The sequence below is a fragment of the Salmo salar genome, chromosome 02 (assembly GCF_965601325.2).
Source record: "Salmo salar chromosome 02, fSalSal1, whole genome shotgun sequence".
NCBI lineage: Eukaryota > Metazoa > Chordata > Actinopteri > Salmoniformes > Salmonidae > Salmo > Salmo salar.
In genome coordinates this window covers 64895877-64916733 of record NC_138292.1, presented here as the reverse complement: position 1 = coordinate 64916733, position 20857 = coordinate 64895877, and the positions used below count along the sequence as shown (strand labels likewise).

Here is a 20857-nt window from a genome sequence, read left to right as displayed (position 1 = left end):
GGAAATCACCTAGAGTGGGAGCTAGAGTTGGCGGAAGATGGGGCATTTTTACATGTACGTCAACATGTATGTAAACCACTGTTCTTTAGGTCATGTTTGGGACTTTGCATAAACGATTCAAACAGAGGGGCCCCTTTTTCTCACCAAGGATATGACTGATCTGCATACCCTGTCATGGGCACAGGGTAATCTAGGTTAACCTAGAACTAAAATATAGAGTCATTTGATGGCATCCTCAATAATGTTAAGTAGTCTGTCCACGAGAGATTAGGGACAGGGTAGTCAGTCTACAGACTTCTTACCATCAACAAATCCTTGGCTTTGTGTGCCATCACTACTGAGAGATTTCCCGACACATTTCTGGTGATTTTTGATATGGTCATATTTCATTCATGTACCCGTATAGTAAATAGTACAATAATACAAGACTCATTAGCTGTTACTTGATTGTATATTTTACCCAGCCTTGCTTTCTGGTACGTCTTGGATAAGTAATGGTTGTTCCAGTGTCAGAACAGCCCATATAGCAGGAGCCTACCGCCTGTTTCTGTAGCATGAGACAGCTTGATGTACAAGTACATCTAAACAGGATGCTTGCTTTCTGGTGGTTACCTACAAATCCCCCACGTGACCATCTGAATGTGGACGTTCAACATTGAATGTGCCCAGATCAGCAGTAAAACATATGTGGCCACAGGGAAGAGCCAGACTACTAAAGCCTACCTCTCCATTGTCTCTCACCCTGAACAAAACCAGCCAGGGCCTCTCCCCCCATGTGGATGAGACCAGGCTGGGCTGAAGAGAGAGCAGAGAGGGGCAGCGCCTGGCTGGATGTAAGGTTGGTGTGTTTGGCGTTGTGGGTGTATTTTGGCTAGAAAGTGGTTTGGTTGAAGAGAGAGGCTGGGCAGTGGCTTGCAAGCTGTTAGGTCGGTGTGTTGATCAGTGTTTAGAGTCGCGGTTTGGTTAGAAGGTGGTTTGGTTAGAAGGGTTGCTGATTGTTGGACTGTTGGAGCTAGGAACACAAGCATTTTACTACACCTGCAATAACATTTTGGATTATTTTTTTATTTCACCTTTATTTAACCAGGTAAGCTAGTTGAGAACAAGTTCTCATTTACAACTGCGACCTGGCCAAGATGAAGCAAAGCAGTGCGACACAAACAACAACACAGAGTTACACATGGAATAAACAAGCGTACATTCAATAACACAATAGAAAAAAAAGAAAGTCTATATACAGTGTGTGCAAATGGCGTGGGGAGGTAAGGCAATAAATAGGCCATAGTAGCGAAGTAATTACAGTTTAGCAAATTAACACTGGAGTGATAGATGAGCAGATGATGATGAGCAGATGATGATGTGCAAGTAGAAATACTGTGTGCAAAAGAGCAGAAAAGTAAATAAAAACATATATGGAGATGAGGTAGGTAGTTGGGTGGGCTATTTACAGATGGGCTGTGTACAGCTGCAGCAATTGGTTAGCTGCTCAGATAGCTGATGCTTAAAGTTAGTGAGGGAAATATAAGCCTCCAGCTTCAGTGATTTTTGCAATTCGTTCCAGTCACTGGCAGCAGAGAGCTGGAAGGAAAGGCGGCCAAATGTGGTGTTGGCTTTTGGGATGACCAGTGAGATATACCTGCTGGAGCGCGTGCTAAGGGTGGGTGTTGTTATGGTGACCAGTGAGCTGTTATAAGGCGGAGCGTTACCTAGCATAGACTTATAGATGACCTGGAGACAGTGGGTCTGGCGACGAATATGTAGCGAGGGGCAGCCGACGAGAGCATACAGGTCGCAGTGGTGGGTGGTATAGGGGGCTTTGGTGACAAAACGGATGGCATTGTGATAGACTGCATCCAGTTTGCTGAGTAGAGTATTGGAAGCTTGTTTTGTAAATTACATCGCCGAAGTCGAGGATCGGTAGGATAGTCAGTTTTACGAGGGTATGTGACCAATACAATTTGATTTGATTTGACTGTTAATGTGATACAATTTCTCTGGCTAGATGTTGCTGTTTGGCTAGTGGACAGTCAGTGGCCCTATTTTGGTGGTTTGGTTGGAGTGCTGATGTTTTGTGGGCATCGTTGCGATACAGTTAGACGGTGATGACTGAAGAGGAGACTACTTCCTGTGACGTCATCATGACAACTGTCAAAGAAGTGAGTGTTTGGCCTGATTTCAGAACTATGTTTGTCATACACTATCATCTGTGGTAAATATTTAATGCACCACCCAATGCTCTTAATTATATAGCCTCTAAAAAATATTGATGTTACTCTATCTGTTGATGTTACAGGACACACATGAGAGGATCATGTCCAGACAAGACCAAGAGGAAAAGCTCACTATTACAGACTGGTACAGTATGGTGAGTGTGTGAGAATATTTACTTTTGTTTATGTCCTAAATAGTAACCTATTCCCTACATAGTGCATTACCCCAAAACTAGTCCACTATATAGGGTGTAGGGTCTCATTTCAAATGCAGAAAGTTGGAAAAGTGAGGAGTGAATGTTATTGTTAAACCATATGTATGTCACTCCTGACTCTACTGTTTGAATGAGAAATTTGTTTTTATTCATCCCCTCCAGTGTGTGACTCTCCAGCAGCAGGAGCTGAGGCTGTCTGAGGGCTCTTACAGACCTCCAGGCCAAGCCCTTCCTGGCCAAGCAGAGGCAGTCCACCCAGGACAGGAGCAGGAGCTGAGGCTGTCTGAGGGCTCTTACAGACCTCCAGGCCAAGCCCAGTCCTTCCTGGCCCAGCAGAGGCAGTCCACCCAGGACAGGAGCAGGAGAGGCATGGGGCTCTCTCCCAAGCTACAGCCCAGATAGGAGGGAGAGATGGAGGGAGAGGTCCCTCTGTTGAGGATGGTGGGATTGACACTGGATGGACAAGGAATGTTGGAAGAGGATGTTGATGAGATTTTTATGACGGTTTAAAAAAATCTTGGATGTTAAAACAAACAATTTTATAAAACATTGGCGCCACCTGCTGGTCAACTGGTATTGGTGTTCGTTTTTTTGTCCATCTCAGTTTGAATCTAAAAGTAAAAGGAATAGATAGGACAGTAAAGGACTATCACTATTACAGTGTGTTGCCAATGGATTTTTGCGCTTTGAATAAAATATCAACATGACTTACAGTATAGCTCTCATTTTCTCCAGATTGAATTTGACTGTACTGTCTCACATATCTGCTGTCATCCCAAGCTATTGTGTCTCATAGCAACAGAAATGGAACTATGGCAAGAAAGATTTGTCTTTTCTTTTTATTTACCTCATTATAATTCATAACAACGTAACAAGGTGAAAAATCATTCATCTAAAGTAAATGTACAGTGTAAGATTGGTGAACACAGTGAAAGCTGCAGCCCAACCTTGCAGCATTTGGGTGGATTGTTCCGTAAGATGAACTTCATGCAGATGATCTATAGACCAGTGATTTTTCATGAACATACTACAGTGACATATGACCTAGTTTTTCAGTGTAGTGTGTTGGTCCCAGTTGGACAGAAGTGTGCATGTTCTCCCTTACTCATAGTCCGAATCTGAAATGGCATCCTATTCCCTAAGTAGTGCACTAATTTTGGCTAGAACAGGGTGCAGTTTGTAGTTTCGGAGCCGATGGGGACTCAGACCCCATGCTGACGCTCCTATGACGCTGTGGGGCGCTGTAGGACGGCACGGCGAGGAAAGACATCTTGGCTCCACCAATGGGCGGCTTGGGAATGGCGGGGATCACTGTGCTCTGCTCTGTGATTGGTTCAGAGATGAAAAGGTCTCGGGTGGAGCAGGCTGTGGGACGGGGGTGGATGATGCTGGGGGCTAGGGGGCTGGAGGGGGTTGTCGAGGCTGGTCTGGGTGTCTTATCCTGGGGTTGTCTGATGAACGTTTGGCCAGGGTCTCTGGAAGGCTGGAGGGGTGATGGGAGCAGTGGCATGCGGCTTTGAATATCTCCTGTCACCTCAGTGTTCCCTTCCTCCATCTTCTCTTTCTCTGCCCCCTTCTGGGTGTTCCCCTCATCCCCTTCTTCTTCCTCCTCTTCTTCCATAATCTCTTCCTGGCTTTGAAGGGCGTCCCCACCTCTCTCCACCCCAACCCCAAACTGTACCTCCATGAGGGGGGTCCTAGCATTAAACACCCCTCCACAACTACATATGGTACTCTGAGTATCCTGACCCAAAACAGACGGCAGCGACCCTCCAGACGGCCCCAAAGTCTTTCTACCTTCATCCTCCTCGTCCTCGCCCTCTTCATCACTGAACGAGGGCGGGTACATCCCGGAGGGACGGCGGAACCTTTGGAGCTGGGCGGAGGTGCGGCGCAGCGCCCCTCCAATGAGCCCCGTGGGGGACGGGGCAGTGAAGAGGAGCCGGTTGAACAGGGCCATGTTGGGGTGGTGACCCCCACCCTCAGACTCCACGTTCTCAGTGATATCCGCCAGGGGCGCAAAGTGCATCTCCTCTTTGGGAATCCTGGAGGGGACAGACTCAATTCAAATCACTACAACTTGAATAATGCCCTTAGGGCCATACAGAAGTGTTAGCAAGGTTAGAAACATACAACTAATCATCTTTGGACTTGTAAGACACACATACTGAATATCCTTGCTTGCAACAAGGTGAACACATATTTGAGGTGTATTGTAGAAATGTATTGCACTTGCTCCAAAAATAGAATAAAATAAAATAGAATAGAGACTCACGCCATGTCGAAGGTGGAGCCCTGGAAGGAGGGTTTGCGCAGCCCGAATAGAGTTGCGGCAGTGTAGGGAGGACGAGGGTTAGAGTCGTTCCAATATCGGTCTCTTTCCATGATGGGAAGATCCCCATACATCTCATCAACTGCCATCATGGAGACCTGAGGAAACACAAACACTACCTCTTCAGTTTCAGATGAGGGAAGTTCCAAGAAACTCTTCTGTTGAAGTTTCCTTTCACCCCACCATTTTTTCTCTCACTTTGAATGTTTCAAAAGTACTTATCCCACTCATGTACACGTGTAGGCTCGGCCCTAATTCATGTGCTCTCTGTCACCTGGAGCTGCATAGCAAATGGCCAGTAACACAAGGAAAGCACAAAGGACAATGCTCAAGGACTAGCCAGCCCTTCCCCTCTGAGGGGCCAAAATGTATCTCTCTGTTACAGTATCCAGAGGACTGACTATTGAATGAGTGATATAATAATGCTATAGTATCCATGTCTGGTATCTATCTGAAACTTGTACCCTAAAGAGGACTCTGAAGCTATCTATATGTATGTATATTGAACAAAAATATAAACGCAACATGCAAAGTGTTGGTCCTATGTTTAATGAGCTGAAATAAAAGATCACCCAAATTTTCCATACGCACAGAAAGCTTACTTCTCTCAAATTTTGTGCACAAATTTGTTTACATCCCTTTTAGTGAGCATTTAACCTTTTCCAAGATAATCCATCCACCTGACAGGTGTGGCATATCGAGAAGCTGATTAAACAGCAGGATCATTACACAGGTGCACCTTGTGCTGACCACTCTAAAATGTGCAGTTCTGTCACACAACACAATGCCAGAGATGTCTCAAGTTTTGAGGGAGATGCAATTGGCATGCTGATTGCAGGAATGTCCACCAGAGCTGTTGCCAGAGAATTTAATGTTCATTTCTCTACAATAAGTAGACTCCAAAGTCGTTTAAGAGAATTTGGCAGTACGTCCAACCGGCCTCAAAACCGCAGATCACGTGTAACCACGCCAGCCCAGGACCTCCACATCCGTCTTTTTCACCTGAGTGATCATCTGAGACCAGCCACCCGGATAGCTGATGAAACTGTGGGTTTGCACCACAGGAGGTTGGTGGCACCTTAATTGGGGAGGACAGGCTCGTGGCAATGGCTGGAGCGGAATAGGTGGAATGGTATCAAATAGATCAAACATGGTTTCCATGTGTTTGATGCCATTCCATTTGCTCTGTTCCAGCCATTATTATGAGCCATCTGCCCCTTAGCAGCCTCCAATGGTTTGCACAACCAAAATAATTTCTGCACAAACTGTCAGAAACCATCTCAGGGGAGCTCATCTGCGTGCTCGTCGTCCTCACCAGGGTCTTGACCTGACTGCAGTTTGGCGTCGTAGCCGACTTCAGTGGGCAAATGCTCACCTTCGATGGCCACTGGCACGCTGGAGAAGTGTGCTCTTCACGGATGAATCCCGGTTTCAACTGTACCGGGCAGCGTCGTGTGGGCGAGCAGTTTGCTGATGTCAACGTTGTGAACAGAGTGCCCCATGGTTGCGGTGGGGTTATGGTATGGGCAGGCATAAGCTACGGACAATGAACACAATTGCATTTTATCGATGGAAATTTGAATGCACAGCGATACCGTGACGAGATCCTGAGGCCCATTGTCGTGCCATTCATCCGCCGCCATCACCTCATGTTTCAGCATAATAATGCACAGCCCCATTTCGCAAGAATCTGTACACAATTCCTGGAAGCTGAAAATGTCCCAGTTCTTCCATGGCCTGCATATTCACCAGATATGTCATCCATTGAGCACGCGTGGGATGCTCTGGATCGACATGTACGACAGTTCCAGGTCCCGCCAATACCCAGCAACTTTGCACAGCCATTGAAGAGGAGTGGGACAACATTCCACAGGCCACAACTGATCAACTTTATGAGAGGGAGATGTGTCGTGCTGCATGAGGTAAATGGTGGTCACACTAGATACTGACTGGCTCTCTGATCCACGTCCCTACCTTTTTTTTAAAGGTATCTGTGAGCAACAGATGCATATCTGTATTCCCAGTCATGTGAAATCCATAGATTTGGGCCTAATGAATTTATTTCAATTAACGGATTTCCTTATATGAACTGTAACTCAGTAAATTCTTAGAAATTGTTGCATGTTGCTTCTATATTTTTGTTCAGTGTATGATCTCTGTGGTAACTGTAAATTACTCTGTGTGCAAAGGGGTTTTATGGTCCTCTCAGGAATACTTTAAAGTACTACTTAAGTAGTTTTGCGGGTATCTGTACCTCACTTTACTATTTATATTTTTGACTACTTTTACTTCACTACATTCCTAAAGAAAAGAATATACTTTTTACTCCATACATTTTCCTTGACTCCCAAAAGTAGTGAATCCTCCTTAGCAGGACAGGAAAATGGTGCAATTCACACACTTATCAAGAGAACCTCCCTGGTCATCTCTACTGCCATCTGGTGGACTTACTAAACACACACGCTTCGCTTGTAAATTATGTCTGAGTGTTGGAGTGTGCCCCCCGCCACTAGCCGTTCTGGGAGGGGGGGGGGGGGAGTGCCCCTGTGACAACAATATACTTTTAGACTTACTCAAATAGTATTTTACTGGGTGACTTTCACTTTTACTTTAGTCATTCTCTATGAAGATATCTTTACTTTTACTCAAGTATGACAATTGGGTACTTTTTACACCACTGGATCTATATGCCTAGACTAATGCTTTGTTAATGTCAGTATTGCCTTGTAGCTTAAGCTTTATGCCTTGTATGTGAATCCATTCATTTTAAAAAGTTATTCAATTATACTTGCTTTGATATTTGCTTTTATCACCATTCCTTGACCTTAGTCAGCTAAACGCATAATACTTGATAGCACATGGTTTAACCATGTTCTTGCATATTGCTATCTATATTATGGAGCCATTTCATTCATTTAATGGGCTAATTGCTTAGTCTTACTACGGGTTGCATGTGATGTATTTATAATATCATATATATGAAGTATTACCCAACTACATATACATGCATATATTACATCTAAGATAACAATGGGGGGTTGTGAGAAGGATAGCAATACATGTGATTCAATATAAACCTGGAAGTTCCTGTCTATCAGCCAGTTGGTCTCAAAGTCATCATCGTCCTCTCCAAATGGGTTTATCAACTGCTCTGCTACCTGAAAAACATCAAAAAATGGTCATGTTCGTTGGGGCACGCAAGGGAAATGTTGTAAAACATTTTGCAACGGAAATAAATAAAAAATATGTTTGTTTTTGGTAGCCTCTCCCTGTTTCAGCCTGGTTTTCTTCCATTTGCTACCTAGAGAACACAAAAATGAATTTCCACTGACCTTTAGCCAGCCAGCGTAGAAGAAGAACTGTAGCAGAGTGAAGATGGGGACGTACAGGTCCAGGTCATGACCCAGGTAACCCTGTGTGGGGTCCAGGAACTGACGTCCTATCAGACACACGAAGAAAAAACTGTACACGGCCAGAGTCACCACCTATAGGGATGGTGGAGACGAGAACATAGGACACAGAATGAGTGATGCCGACTGAGAAAATTCTACAATGATTGCACATACAATCACCTGCATGCACGCACACACACACACACACACACACACACACACACACACACACACACACACACACACACACACACACACACACACACACACACACACACACACACACACACACACACACACACACACACACACACACACACACACACACACACACACAACCTGAGTGTAGACCAGGGGAACACTGATCATGTCGTAATGGAAAAGCATACTGCAGTTCCCTCTGAAATTATTGAGCTCCTGCCGACATAAACAGACAAGCATACAAATGTAGGTTATTGTTTTTGTTGAATGTATTGTTTTTGTGTAAGGTTCAGTCTGTATGTGAGTGCGGGTATAGCTTATTCATGTCATATAGCTATTGACATAATGTGGTTTATCACTATGTCGCTTTATGTGTGTTGTATTGTAGACTACCTCCAGCACTAGTTTGAGGGTGCTGTCGTCTTTAATCCTGCCCTCACAGCGGGCCAGGGCGGCCAGGTTAGTGAACCACACACAGGGCATCCAGTACTTGTTATAGGGGGACTTGAGGCTCTCAAACTTCTTCCGCTCCTCCCTGGTCATGAACCCTGAGGAGAGGGGAGTGTATCTGTCACAGGTGGGGTCTGAACCCCCATGTCCTGCTTTGAAACCCAATGTCTTAATTAGGCCAAGACGAAATTGGACCGAGGGTGACACTTGATTAAAGTCAGCTAGACCGCTACATAAACTATAGGTATGTGTTTGGAAGACACAGGATGTGGGACAAAACTGCAAGTGGTATGGTGTATCCAGATGTACACTGTAGGCTACTTTCTTGTGTTTGAATTCTGAAAATCTGCAAAGTGGAATTTTTCCTTGAAGGCAAAATCTGGAAAGTGCAATATCTCCTCAAAGGCAATCTCTTAGCTGCATCTGAATGACACATTTACCTGCTTCCACGACGTGGTCCATGGTCGGGAAGCGTTTGAACACTGCGGTGCTGACCGAGCGCAAAATCAGTAACGCGGACAGACTTGCATAGCGCATCATGGTGCGTCGCAGCAGCCGCCCGCGCTCGTCCACACCCTGCAGCCCGCCGGAGAGCACGCACATCAGGCGGTCAGGTAATGGAATGCGGGTGTACTGATTCCACCAGCGGTTCACCACCAGTGTCACGTAAAAACCTGGAAAACAGCAGCAAATGGTTCTGTAATGATATTGGTGGTATTTTCTTATAGAATAGAAGAATATTAGAATAGAAGAATATTCTAATAGAATCTGTGTTATTGATTTAGTAATATTGCCCACCTAGCACAAAAGACATGGGGATTAGACTGGCATAGTGGTTGCAGTAAATTGCCAGTTTTTCAAAATACCTCTTCTGGTCATCAAAGAGGAAGAATCTGAAGAGGTAAAAGTTACATAATAATGTACACCAATTAAAATAAACTGACATCTTCAAATAGTAATGGAAAGTTCAAATAATGATGTAAACTTGGTAGCCAAAGGCTCTCATACCTGTAAGTGACACTGATGGCAGTGTACATGGCGAAGAAAGCAAGGAACTCCTTCCATAAGACCTTGTAGATACTTCCCCTCCAGGCTAGGAGCAGTTTGGAGAACCCGCAGAAGCGCGCATTGGCAACTTGCGCGGTGTAGGTGACCGTCATGGTGTCATCTATCCGTTATTCTATCATATTAAAAGAAATACTACATCTCGGAAAACATATATTGTGTTAGTTTTATTTCTATTAATCAAGGGAAATGGAAAGAAAACCCATGTCTAACCCTCCACAAATCATACCTATACAGTTTTGTTTATGTAACATCTCACCGAAAATCATTTTTATTTTTCATGTATTAATTTATGGTTATTTTCAGATGTATTACAATACTTTCAAGAGTGAACTATTTTATTGTATTTATTTTGTAAATTGTGTTGATGTTGTGATATCATCTACGAGAACCATGCTTTTACGCCTCAGTTTGGTCAAAGCGTGATGAGGAGAGGTATGTGTTTATGTTTATTTTGAATGTTAGCAAGAGTTCACAAATGCACACAAAAAAAAGAAGCAAGAATTATATCATCATTGATTTAGTGTTGTTGCACTACTGTTAGTAGGAATATATATTAGCGTGAATGGGGATAATTTTCGAGAGCAACTTTGATGGCAAATTTGCTAGGTTAGCAGGGGCGGAAATCCCGGGGGGGACGGGGGGGACACGACCCCCCCATCCTGGGAAAAATATGATTTGTCCCCCCCAATATATCACTGAAACATAACTATGTAATTTAAATAATATTAATAATACGCAATGAAAGCAATTGTGCTGATTATAGACACTTAATAGCTCGTTTTTAAGTTTCAAAAGATTGCGACCCCCCCACCCTTTGCCTCACAATGGTTTGATCCACTGCCAGTTCCTTAGCTTGCGAGGTAAAGTAGAGGTCGTATCTACTGTCTGAAAGGCACTCAATGCACGTAACTGACGTGAGGTTAATCCAGTCAATCGCGCACACACACTAGCTGAATATGCAGAGCTAGCGCGCAAATATTAACTATTAAGCTAGCTAGTACCTATTCCATTTATGTGGCGTCGTCAAAGACGGAATCTTTGCTATCGTCAATTTATTCCAAGATCAGCATGCATGTAAGTTAGTGCTTCAAAGTCCCTGTGATAAGGTTAGCGATAAACTGAACAAAACTACACTCTCTTCTACCATTGTTTTAAATATATTTAATGGTCTCGTTGCAAAAGCTAAATTGTCGCAAGGGAACTTTTATTTATATATTTTATTTCACCTTTATTTAACCCGGGTAGCAAAGATTATAGCAAACACCACTGAATTGGTGCTCGCTAGATTTGCAAATTCAGCTATTGTTAGAAGCCAGCCAATATGAAACAAACGATTAAAATTACAAAAGGTTGCAGCATATGTTGTGTAAATGGTGAACTCATACAGCTGTCAACTCTTGTCACTGCAATCCGTTTCACATTTGCTAGCTACCTTTTAGATCGAAGCCCATATAGAATGATAGAAGATAAGATGATAGAAGCCCATCTCCTACTGTAAATAACCTACATACTGTGTGTGTGTAGCCAACCAGGTAGAAAAATGGCAGAAAAATGGCAGAAAAAAGACAGACATCAGAGTATTTTTCAGTACACCAAAACGCAAAGTAAGAACCCTAGTAGCCTAATATGTCAAAGACTAGTTGATAAAATGTTCATAAGAAAGAAATGAAATTCTAATGGAAATGTTTCACAATGATGTCATTAGGCAGAGCAGGCAACAGATGGCACACAGACAGCAGAGTTGGGGACAGATATGCAGGGACAGACTGGCAGAGACAGGGAGTCTCAGGTAAGTTTGTTGAGTCTTTGTTTGGCAACATTATGAAAGGTTCTCCATTTTTTTGACTTGTAAAATAGGAACATAATTGGAAAATGCCATGGATACCCCTACTCTCAACCTAAACTGGTGACTGAACTAAGATTTGTTAAAGGCAATGGTATTGCTGTTGTGATTAGTTGTGTAGTTTTGGGTACCGGTAGTTAGGAGTACGGCAAACACATTATTTCTTTGGTTCCTCAATATACATTTACCATATTAAACGTAGGCTATGTGTTACAGCACTACTTTTGGTGTCCCCCTCAGGAATTGCTCTTGAGAAAATGTAATGTAATTGTCCCCTCCAAAGTTGATATCAGATTTTCGCCCCTGTAGGTTAGCCTAGCTACCGTTAGCTTTGGGAGCGGGAGAGGGTCTCTTTCAGGTACAGACAGCTTGAGTTTTCTGACGATTTTCTCACGGGAATTCTGCACTGTCTTTTTGTCAGGCAAATATATTTATGTATGACAGTCCAGACGGCAGCATTAACCGTTGCCTTGCATTTGTATCCATTCCATGCAGGTATGTTGTGAAATGTTACGTTTTTGTATTTAATTTAGCTATCGTTCATTTTGTTACCTGTCCGGTCATGTCAGGAATGGCGTTATTGCCACATTAGTATGCCTTGGGTATAGTAGTGCAATAGTATACTGAAATATATATTTAGCACTTATTAGAAAATTATTAGTGTATTGGTGTACAATGTTTATCAAATGAAATTTCAGTATTTTGAAAATATTAACATGTACATTTTGTACAATGCATTTTTTAGTTTTTGCGAGTTTGCTCAAAGCGTGACGAGGAGAGGCAAATATACTTATGTATGAGAGTCCAGACGACAGCATTAAGCAGACAACTGCAGAATTGTGTCCAGAGCTTTCCCTTCCCATCCACCTACACCTCACCAGAACACAACACATTTGGACTTTGCGTAAAAGTCCATGAAAACATCTAGTTCGATGGACAAATTTAAGACGGATATGAAACAAATGGTATTACCTCTACTGTTGTGCAGTGAGTGGATCTTTGGGGTGTTTGCAGGTTCAGGTTAATCAACAATCTCCGCGCTTAGTGCTGCGGACGATCAAAGCATTTACATATTCCATAGCCTAATAAATCTGTACAACTTTAATATTCTCTACTAACCATTCTACGTCCATCGTTGGTAACCCATTCAGCCGATACATCATACAGTAAAAGAAGGCAGCAGTAGAGGGTAATCCTTGGATGCTGGAGCCTCAGCAGTGCGTTCAGTGGTTAGAGCGCCCCGGGGCAAATCCCGAAAATTGGAGGGAGACGGAGCTCGTTAGTACATGCCCCCTACTGGGAGAGCGAGCTTCTGCACAGTGCATTTTAAATCGGTGATGGACCACAAGCGACAGCCTGCCGAGAGCTACACAATGTCAAAAACGCAAGTGCGTAAAAACTAGAAGAAAAAAAAGTATTATAAAACAGGAAACAGTCATAGACTGCCACTGATACAAAATGACTAAACCATGTAACAAACAGTACGTTAATATTTATTAAATTGTGCATATATTATAAATAGTTTATGGTGCATTATATTTGTTTTTTTGATCGAGGCAAGTGTTTTTTTTCCAGTCCATTGACAAATTTGAATTAATTCTACAAAACACTGTCAGCTCAACAGGAGGCTTGTTGTTTGCAGGTTCTGAGCGTAGAAGTCACCCACAAAGTCAGAACCTGTCAAGACGAATCTGTTGTTCAACAAGGCATGTTGTACCGCAGACCATCCATGCATGTCCCGGCTGCGTCTTGGGGTCGCCTGCGTCCAAGATTCTACTTAGGACCCAATCACAATGTCTGTATTGTAGTTCGTAACATGATTTGGTTATGTAAGCTGTGTTAATACATAAAAACACGTAACCAAAAAATATCCCTGCGAATTAGGCATGTTTGTGTTTTATTTTGTAAGTTTAACATTATTGCCTGGGGGGGGGGGGGGGGGGGGGGGGAAATATGCATAACTTGAAGCATTAATAACATTGCATGGACAAAATCAAATCAAACGGACCCTTCCAAGACTTGTGTTGCTGCTGCAGAGATTATGGGGCTATAGTTGGTAGTATAATGACCACTTTTGGTGTGTTAATATCTTGATGACAAGTCAAATTGACAGCTATTGGGACATTTTGCCTGTGGATGAGAAAGAAGCTGTGCTAATTGTGCACTAATGCAAAAATGCAGGCAACACAAAAATCCCACACTGAATGATGTCTACATAGGAGCTAAATAATGAACCAACCTTTCTTTCAACAGGGGACCAATCAACATTCAGTAATCAATTGTATATTATAATGCACTAATAAGGCATTCATTAAGCCAAGTAGCATCATGCTGTGTACCCGAATAGAGAGCCCTCTACACAACAGACAGGGTGTGTCTGAAATGGCACCCCATTCCCTATATAATGCACTACTTTTGACCAGGGCTGCCATTTCCTACACAGCCAGGGAGAAAGAAAGAGATTGTTTAACCAGGCTAAGCCCCCCCCCCCAGACTGAACACGGCACTCAATGGTAGTCAATGGTGAGTGAAGCATTCAGTCTGGTTCAACCAGGCTAGAGGGAAAAGTAGCACTTTGAAAGCTTTATACAAAGACTGCTTCAGTGGCCTCCTATTATAATCAGAGTAGGGAAAACAATGAAATTGGCATAAAATAATTACAAGTAGCCATCTGATACTGTAGATTATAGATGAATGACACTGCTTAGTGATCAATAAATATAATTTCTTCATCCAAGAACTGAACTAAATGTAGGTGGGGACATGCTATTTACACCATAAACACGTGGTGAGTGAGAACAACATTTTGGTCAAATAATGTAGTTAAGTATGTCCATGCTATTATTACTCAAGTATTCAAATGGCCTTCTAAGGCTGATCAGTGGACTGATGGGATTGGTGGGACAGAAATATAACATGATTTGAAAACCCTTACCCTTCCCTCTAGGCCTATATCCCTCTTCATAGTGACCATTCACCCTGGGGTAGTAAGGCCTCACCCTGCGTCACACACCCACCTTCATCCAAAACAGACAAAACTTTCCCACCACTCATATTATTCTCCATTCCCACAATGGAGGGCATTAAGAAGTCAGAATGTGCATTCTAAATGGCTTCCCTATTCTCTATACATAGTGCACTACTTTTGACCAGGGCCCTGGTCAAAATGTGTGGCAATAATGCACTATACAGGGAATCGGGGTGCCATTTCAGATGCAAACCAAACAGATACATACAGTCTAATTAAATCACATGGTAAAATCCAAAGATGCAGTCGATCGTCTCAAAGCTGTTTTATACTGAAAAACACAGCAGCGGCACCAGACACCAAACTCAGCCATTAAGGATAGTTTCACTTATACATTACTGAGGCTGGAATATGGAAGGAAAAAGAGGATGGAGAGAGGCAGAAGGAGAGGAGAAAGGGAAGGGGGGCCTTGAGTGTTCCTCTGGGAAAAGTTAAATGCTTTAGGAATAGTTCATCTTTTCCCTGGTGAGATATGATGGAGAGAATGGTATAGATAGAATGATAGAGAAAAGTGAGAGAAGAGAGAGAAAAATCACGTGGATCCTCCTTTCTCTTTTAGACTGTAGGCCTACAACTGGAGCAGGTGGTTGTGCGTCTTTGTGTCGTGGCCGCCCCCTGTGTGTGTGTGTGTGTGTGTGTGTGTGTGTGTGTGTGTGTGTGTGTGTGTGTGTGGTGTGTGGGGTGTGGGGGGGGGCTTGCTGTAGTGGTTTAGGTTCCTGAAGATGAATAGGATGGGGATGTTCTTGCTGGGTTGCTGTAATGCAGGAGTGAGGCTGGGGTCAAGGGGGACGGAGATGGTGAGTTCAGACTGCGACTCAGAGGTCAATCACTTGTTAGGGGGGATGTAGGGCTCCAGGAGTTGCATTGAGAAGGTGTTGACTTTTTCGGCCCCCCGTACCTCGTGGGGCAGCAGCGGCAACTTGATTATGTGGAAATCTTCATATAGATCCTCCATCTGGGACAGAGAATAAAGGTTAGGACATCATTTTAGGGGTTAGGACACCACTGTAGGGGCAGAGCACGTGGTGACAGACAACTGCCATTGACGACATGAAGACGACTAGCCGAGCTTTACCTGGTCCAGGTACTTGGACTGGATCTTGTGGCGGGCCTCGCACATCTTGCATGGCCGGTCTGAGTCGGGGAACACCAGCTGGTTGACGATAATGTTGTGCGTGTCGATGCGACACTTGGCCAGCTCCTGGATCAGCCGCTCCGTCTCGTACAAGGACAGGAACTCGGCGATGCACACACAGATAAACGTTGTTTGTTCCTATGAGGGAGTGTGGGAAAGGGCGGAGAGAGGCGTCAAACACGTAGAGACAGTCACTATACGGACTCCAAAAACTGTAATTAACACAATACTCAAATAACCACTACTTCACTATGTGGAGTTATTAATCAAATGAACATAATGCAGGTGTATATACACTGCATAAACACCACAATGTTTTCCTAGAGCGAAGATGTTAGGTAAAGCATTGTTATGGAGATCTAGGTTTCTAAATGGGTCGGTGATGGTCTGACTTACAGGGTCTTTGAACTGCTCACTGACAGAGCGGATGACTGGTAGGGTCTCCTCCAGCTTAGAGGCCAGCTGGTCCGCGTTCATGTCTCCCAGACCCAGCATGTTACACATCTACGGGGTAGAAAGAGTAAGCGAGAACTAGAGAGAAGATCATGTACAAGTGGCAACAATAAGAGAACTGATGCTACCGACACAGACAGCAACTCTGGTCAATAAAAACAGAGCAACTAGAGCTTCATGCTTAACACAGAAAAAAATCAACAGTCAGTAGGGATTACCTGTGAGATGAAGGGGCTGATCTGGTTCTTGATCTGCATGAGTCGTCCCAGGCCTCTCTCCACTATGGTGGGGAAGTTGAGCAGACGTAGCGTGTGGCCAGTGGGGGCAGTGTCGAACACCACCACAGAGAAGTTCATGCCTTTCACTAACCTGAACGGAGAGGAAAAGAGTATGACTGAGGAACACTGGAGTTAGTCAATATAACCTTATTAATATAGTTTCTAAGCTGAGGGGGGGGAGGGGATTCTACTAAGCTAACATATAGATTTGTTTTAAGATGGTCACACCAAGGATCATTTAGATACTTGATTATGAATTTTAAGAGCCCTTAAGGCAGGGTTTCCCAAACGGTTTTGTTTTTTGCCCTAGAACTACACAACTGATTCAAATAATCAACTAATCATCAAGCTTTGAATCAGCTGTGTAGTGTTAGGGTAAAAACCACAACGTGCACGAGTTGGGGAAACCCTGCCTTAAGGGGTCTTAAAATTCAAAATCAAATAGCTAAATGATCCTTGGTGTGACCATCTTAAAACAAATCTATATGTTAGCTTAGTAGAACCCCCTCCCCCCAGCTTAGAAACTAAACTAGTGCATCAAAGCTGGGACCGAGAGACTGAAAAACAGCTTCTATCTCAAAGCCATCAGACTGTTAAACAGCCATCACTAACATTGAGTAGCTGCTGCCAACATACTGACTCAAATCTCTAGCCACTTTAATAAATTGGATGTAATAAATGTATCACAAGTCACTTTAAACAATGCCACTTTATATAATGATTACATACCCTACATTACTCATCTCATGTATATACTGTACTCTATAACATCTACTGCATCTTGCCTATGCCACATGGCCATCGCTCATCCATATATTTGTATGTACATATTCTTATTCATCCCTTTACATTTGTGTGCATAATGTAGTTGTTGTGAAATTGTTCGATTACTTGCACTGTCGGAACTAGAAGCACAAGCATTTCGCTACACTCGCATTAACATCTGCTAACCATGTGTATGTGACCAAGAAAATGTGATTTTGGAAACGCTGCCTTAAGGTATCAAAAAATATATATATACAAAAAAGATTTGATGAAACATTGAATTTGGCATTACTGCTATTAAACGCATTGAATAACAGATCCATTACTTAGAACAGATCATTTTTTGGACTATACTAAGGAAGTTTGTTCTGAAGTGTCCATCCTATATCTGAGAGATAATAGAGATCTATTTTTATTTAGGCAATAAACTATTTTTTTTATCCCGTACAGGGGACCTTCATACGGGTCTTGTGAGCGTCCTAGAGACATGTATGTGTTTGTGAGAGACTCACCTTTCTACAGAGTGGTCATATTAGTGTGTAGCCCAAACTGTTTGGACGCTACAGGCAGAAGAGGCAGTAATGACTTCAGATGAGTCCCGTGATACTTGTGGGGGTCGTAGAGCAAAATGGAGAACACCATCGTGTTTGTGAGACTCTCAGTTTGTAGGCCAAACCGTTTGGACACTACAGGCATATTCGTGAGAAGACTGATTTTCGGGATGTCTAATGGTCTGACAAACAACGCTCTAGCTCTGCCACATTTCACCGCAAGTGCGGAAGGGCAATATCGGCGGATGCGGTGGATTGAGACCCATGCAAAAAAAACATCTTTCATTTAAATGGATGGATTTTGATGGGGATTTTTCAAATTATGGCCGTGGAAATTGTAGGAAAAGGGTTAAGCTAACCCAGACATATGAATTTGATTCGGGTGACAATAAAGCCCCAAAATAGCAGCCCAACTAATTTCTACCACCACAAGTACAGACCAACAGCAACACTATCATCCATGGATATGGTGCATTCTATCACAGAATCTGAACATAACCAATGATTGACTGAATTTAAAGAACTTTTAAAAACACTCAAAGCATAATGTGTATCGATAACTATGTGGAGAGCCATTAAGTGTTGACTTCATGACCTCTGTGTGTGTGTGTGTGTGTGTGCCTCCGTACCTCATGACCTCTGCGTAGCTCATGGCCTCATCAATGCCGGGGAAGGCACTCATGGCCTCCTGCATCATCTTCTTGCCCATACTCAGCATGTTGTCCTCTTCAAAGAACTCATCTGGGAGCTCCGCCACGCCCAGGCTGGGATCAATCTCCTGCAGGGGGGCACACACACAGCAGAGGTCAGGGCAAGACACAGGAGGAAAGAGGAAAATCTCCATCTTAGGGAAAAACAGACTTTGCTTGCAGGACTTTTTTTTATACTGATGGCTAGATTGTATGTGAAACACAAACTATTGTGTGAATCAAGAGTTTACAGTCTTGCTTGTGTTATTCTCCAAACAAAGCTTGCTGAATGTCACCCTCAAGTCAACATAAGCTCCTAAGTCAACTTCTATAAATATATTGATGGTGAGGAGGTAGTCTTACAAACCAGCTCTTTGCCTCTACTCATTCTCAAAACCTAGTAAGAGAGTGCACACTGCAGAGAGCAACATCACCAGTCTGTAGTGTAGACAGAAACAAATGGAGCAGAGAGACTGGGTCTAATGCTGACATACCATAGCGAAGAGGTTCTCGTAGCCCTTGACTTTTGTGGGCACCTTTGAGAACTTCTGGTCAAAGGCATCTGAGATGTTGTGTGCCGGGTCAGTGGAGATGATGAGCACGCTGTCACGCACCGCAGCCAGCTGTACAGCCAGACTGCAGCTGTGGGAGCAAAGGACAGACGGATACATTAGCACACATAGACAGAAATGTCATGAGCACGCAGACAGACAGATATGACCACAGACATGAACACTGATAGACAGACACATGAGCAGAGACAAACAGTTACCTTTTTCAACCCTTCAGTTAGAAACATTGTTTACGTATGTATACATTACTACATTAGAAACATGATGTCTTCTCAATAAATAATAAAAAAAAGAAAAAAAAAAAAATCAGCTTCACATGAAACTGACAACTTTATTAACCACCGAACTTTGAAATTGGTGTTTGAAAGTGATGGTCCATGTTGGTTTGATGGTAACTGTTAGTGTCTAGCTAAAACTAGTTAGCTAGATAACGTTAGATAGATAGCTGAGTTTACTAACCTGATGTTTGCTGTTAATGTAAAAGATTGTTCAGAACTGTTTAAAACTCGCTGGATTGCTAGCTAACGTAGTAAGTAGTCTTATGAATTTGACAGCTAGCTAACTAGTTAGCTACAGTTGCTAGCTGGCTAGCTATTGTTGTCATTTTAGTTAACCATATAACTAGCTAACGTTAGCTCACTGTGTTTCCCACTGAAATAAGAGCTACGCTGATGGTAAATGACTGTCAATAAAGAAACATTAATTGAACGTCGGGCTAGCGGTATTGAACAAGCTACGCTACCTAGCTAGATAGCTATACTTGGCTAGGGCTAGGCCATTCATTTTGCTAGTGACGTTAGCTAAGAGTGACAAAGCACTATTTTGCATCGACCTACCTGCATGTTGTTTTGCCAACGCCACCTTTGCCTCCAACAAATATCCATTTCAGAGATTTCTGTTCTATAATGTTTTTCAATGTTGGTTCTAAAGGCTCCACATCGGGCGCATCTTCAAATTCTTCTTCCAACGAAGCTGCCATCTTGTGTGTACAGGTCAGCAAATGGGATGTACCAAATAATATAAACAGCTGGGTAAAAAAAGCGACCCTCTTTTGGGCTATACCAAGGCTAAATAGTTCCGCGATCAAAATTTAAACATATTTTCAGCAAACAATCTAATCAAAAACCAAATTAAAAACACTCAATTTATAAGAAACAATAAAACAATAGATGGATATTGAGCAACAAAGACACAGGAGGCCCATCTATTATGAATTGTTGTCTTTATTCCACATCAAGAATAACAGTAAGAGGACACATTATAAGACATATACAGCTGACTGGCCATGGGGGAGTTCTGACAAATGCTTGATAGGCTGGTCCACCTTCAGCCAATTCTAAATTGTTAGCTTTTTTTGTTGCATTGAATTACCATTATTTGGCTGGGGTCCTCAAAGGGAAAACATGGGCCATGTGTGGGCTTCGAGGAAAATGAGCCGGTATGTCTTTCAAATTCAAAAGACATAAAATACATAAGCATGGAATAATAATGAAAATAATAAAATGTTTTAATATATTTATCTTTTTTAAATGTTCTGAATTTATAATAGACTAGACGCTGTGTTGCATATTGGGGCCGTGTGTGGGCTGTACCTTGCTCAAGGTCACATAGAAATGTTTCACATTGTCGGTTTGGGTATTCGAACCAGCGACCTTTCGGTAACTGTCACAACACT

At 42.9% G+C, this 20857-nt stretch overlaps 3 protein-coding genes across 5 annotated transcripts; 1 reads left to right on the top strand and 2 right to left on the bottom strand.

Moving 5' to 3' along the window:
• The first annotated feature begins 685 nt into the window (after window positions 1–685).
• LOC123730518 (uncharacterized) lies at window positions 686–3132 on the top strand. 3 transcript variants are annotated; one of them, XM_045707614.2, is made up of 4 exons: window positions 686–833; window positions 2003–2156; window positions 2294–2365; window positions 2588–3132. In XM_045707614.2, the coding sequence occupies exons 2-4, from the start codon at window positions 2103–2105 to the stop codon at window positions 2825–2827; spliced, it is 366 nt and encodes a 121-aa protein (XP_045563570.2). In that variant the 5' UTR covers window positions 686–833; window positions 2003–2102; the 3' UTR covers window positions 2828–3132. The 3 variants fall into 3 exon arrangements, with proteins under 3 accessions (XP_045563570.2, XP_045563564.2, XP_045563571.2); XM_045707608.2 differs by having other exon boundaries at window positions 688–838; XM_045707615.2 differs by lacking the exon at window positions 686–833 and having other exon boundaries at window positions 1536–2156.
• Window positions 3133–3249: 117 nt separating this feature from the next.
• LOC106589459 (bestrophin-2a) lies at window positions 3250–13056 on the bottom strand. The gene is made up of 10 exons (XM_045707585.2): window positions 12831–13056; window positions 9809–9980; window positions 9599–9693; window positions 9241–9474; window positions 8744–8898; window positions 8489–8566; window positions 8090–8242; window positions 7835–7915; window positions 4701–4855; window positions 3250–4470 (listed from the first exon to the last, which is right to left on the bottom strand). The coding sequence occupies exons 2-10, from the start codon at window positions 9958–9960 to the stop codon at window positions 3576–3578; spliced, it is 1998 nt and encodes a 665-aa protein (XP_045563541.1). The 5' UTR covers window positions 9961–9980; window positions 12831–13056; the 3' UTR covers window positions 3250–3575.
• Window positions 13057–15432: 2376 nt separating this feature from the next.
• Window positions 15433–20207, bottom strand: LOC106589504 (ATPase GET3). The gene is made up of 7 exons (XM_014179573.3): window positions 20019–20207; window positions 19105–19252; window positions 18551–18699; window positions 16546–16696; window positions 16271–16378; window positions 15815–16012; window positions 15433–15694 (listed from the first exon to the last, which is right to left on the bottom strand). The coding sequence occupies exons 1-7, from the start codon at window positions 20159–20161 to the stop codon at window positions 15566–15568; spliced, it is 1026 nt and encodes a 341-aa protein (XP_014035048.2). The 5' UTR covers window positions 20162–20207; the 3' UTR covers window positions 15433–15565.
• Window positions 20208–20857: the final 650 nt, after the last annotated feature.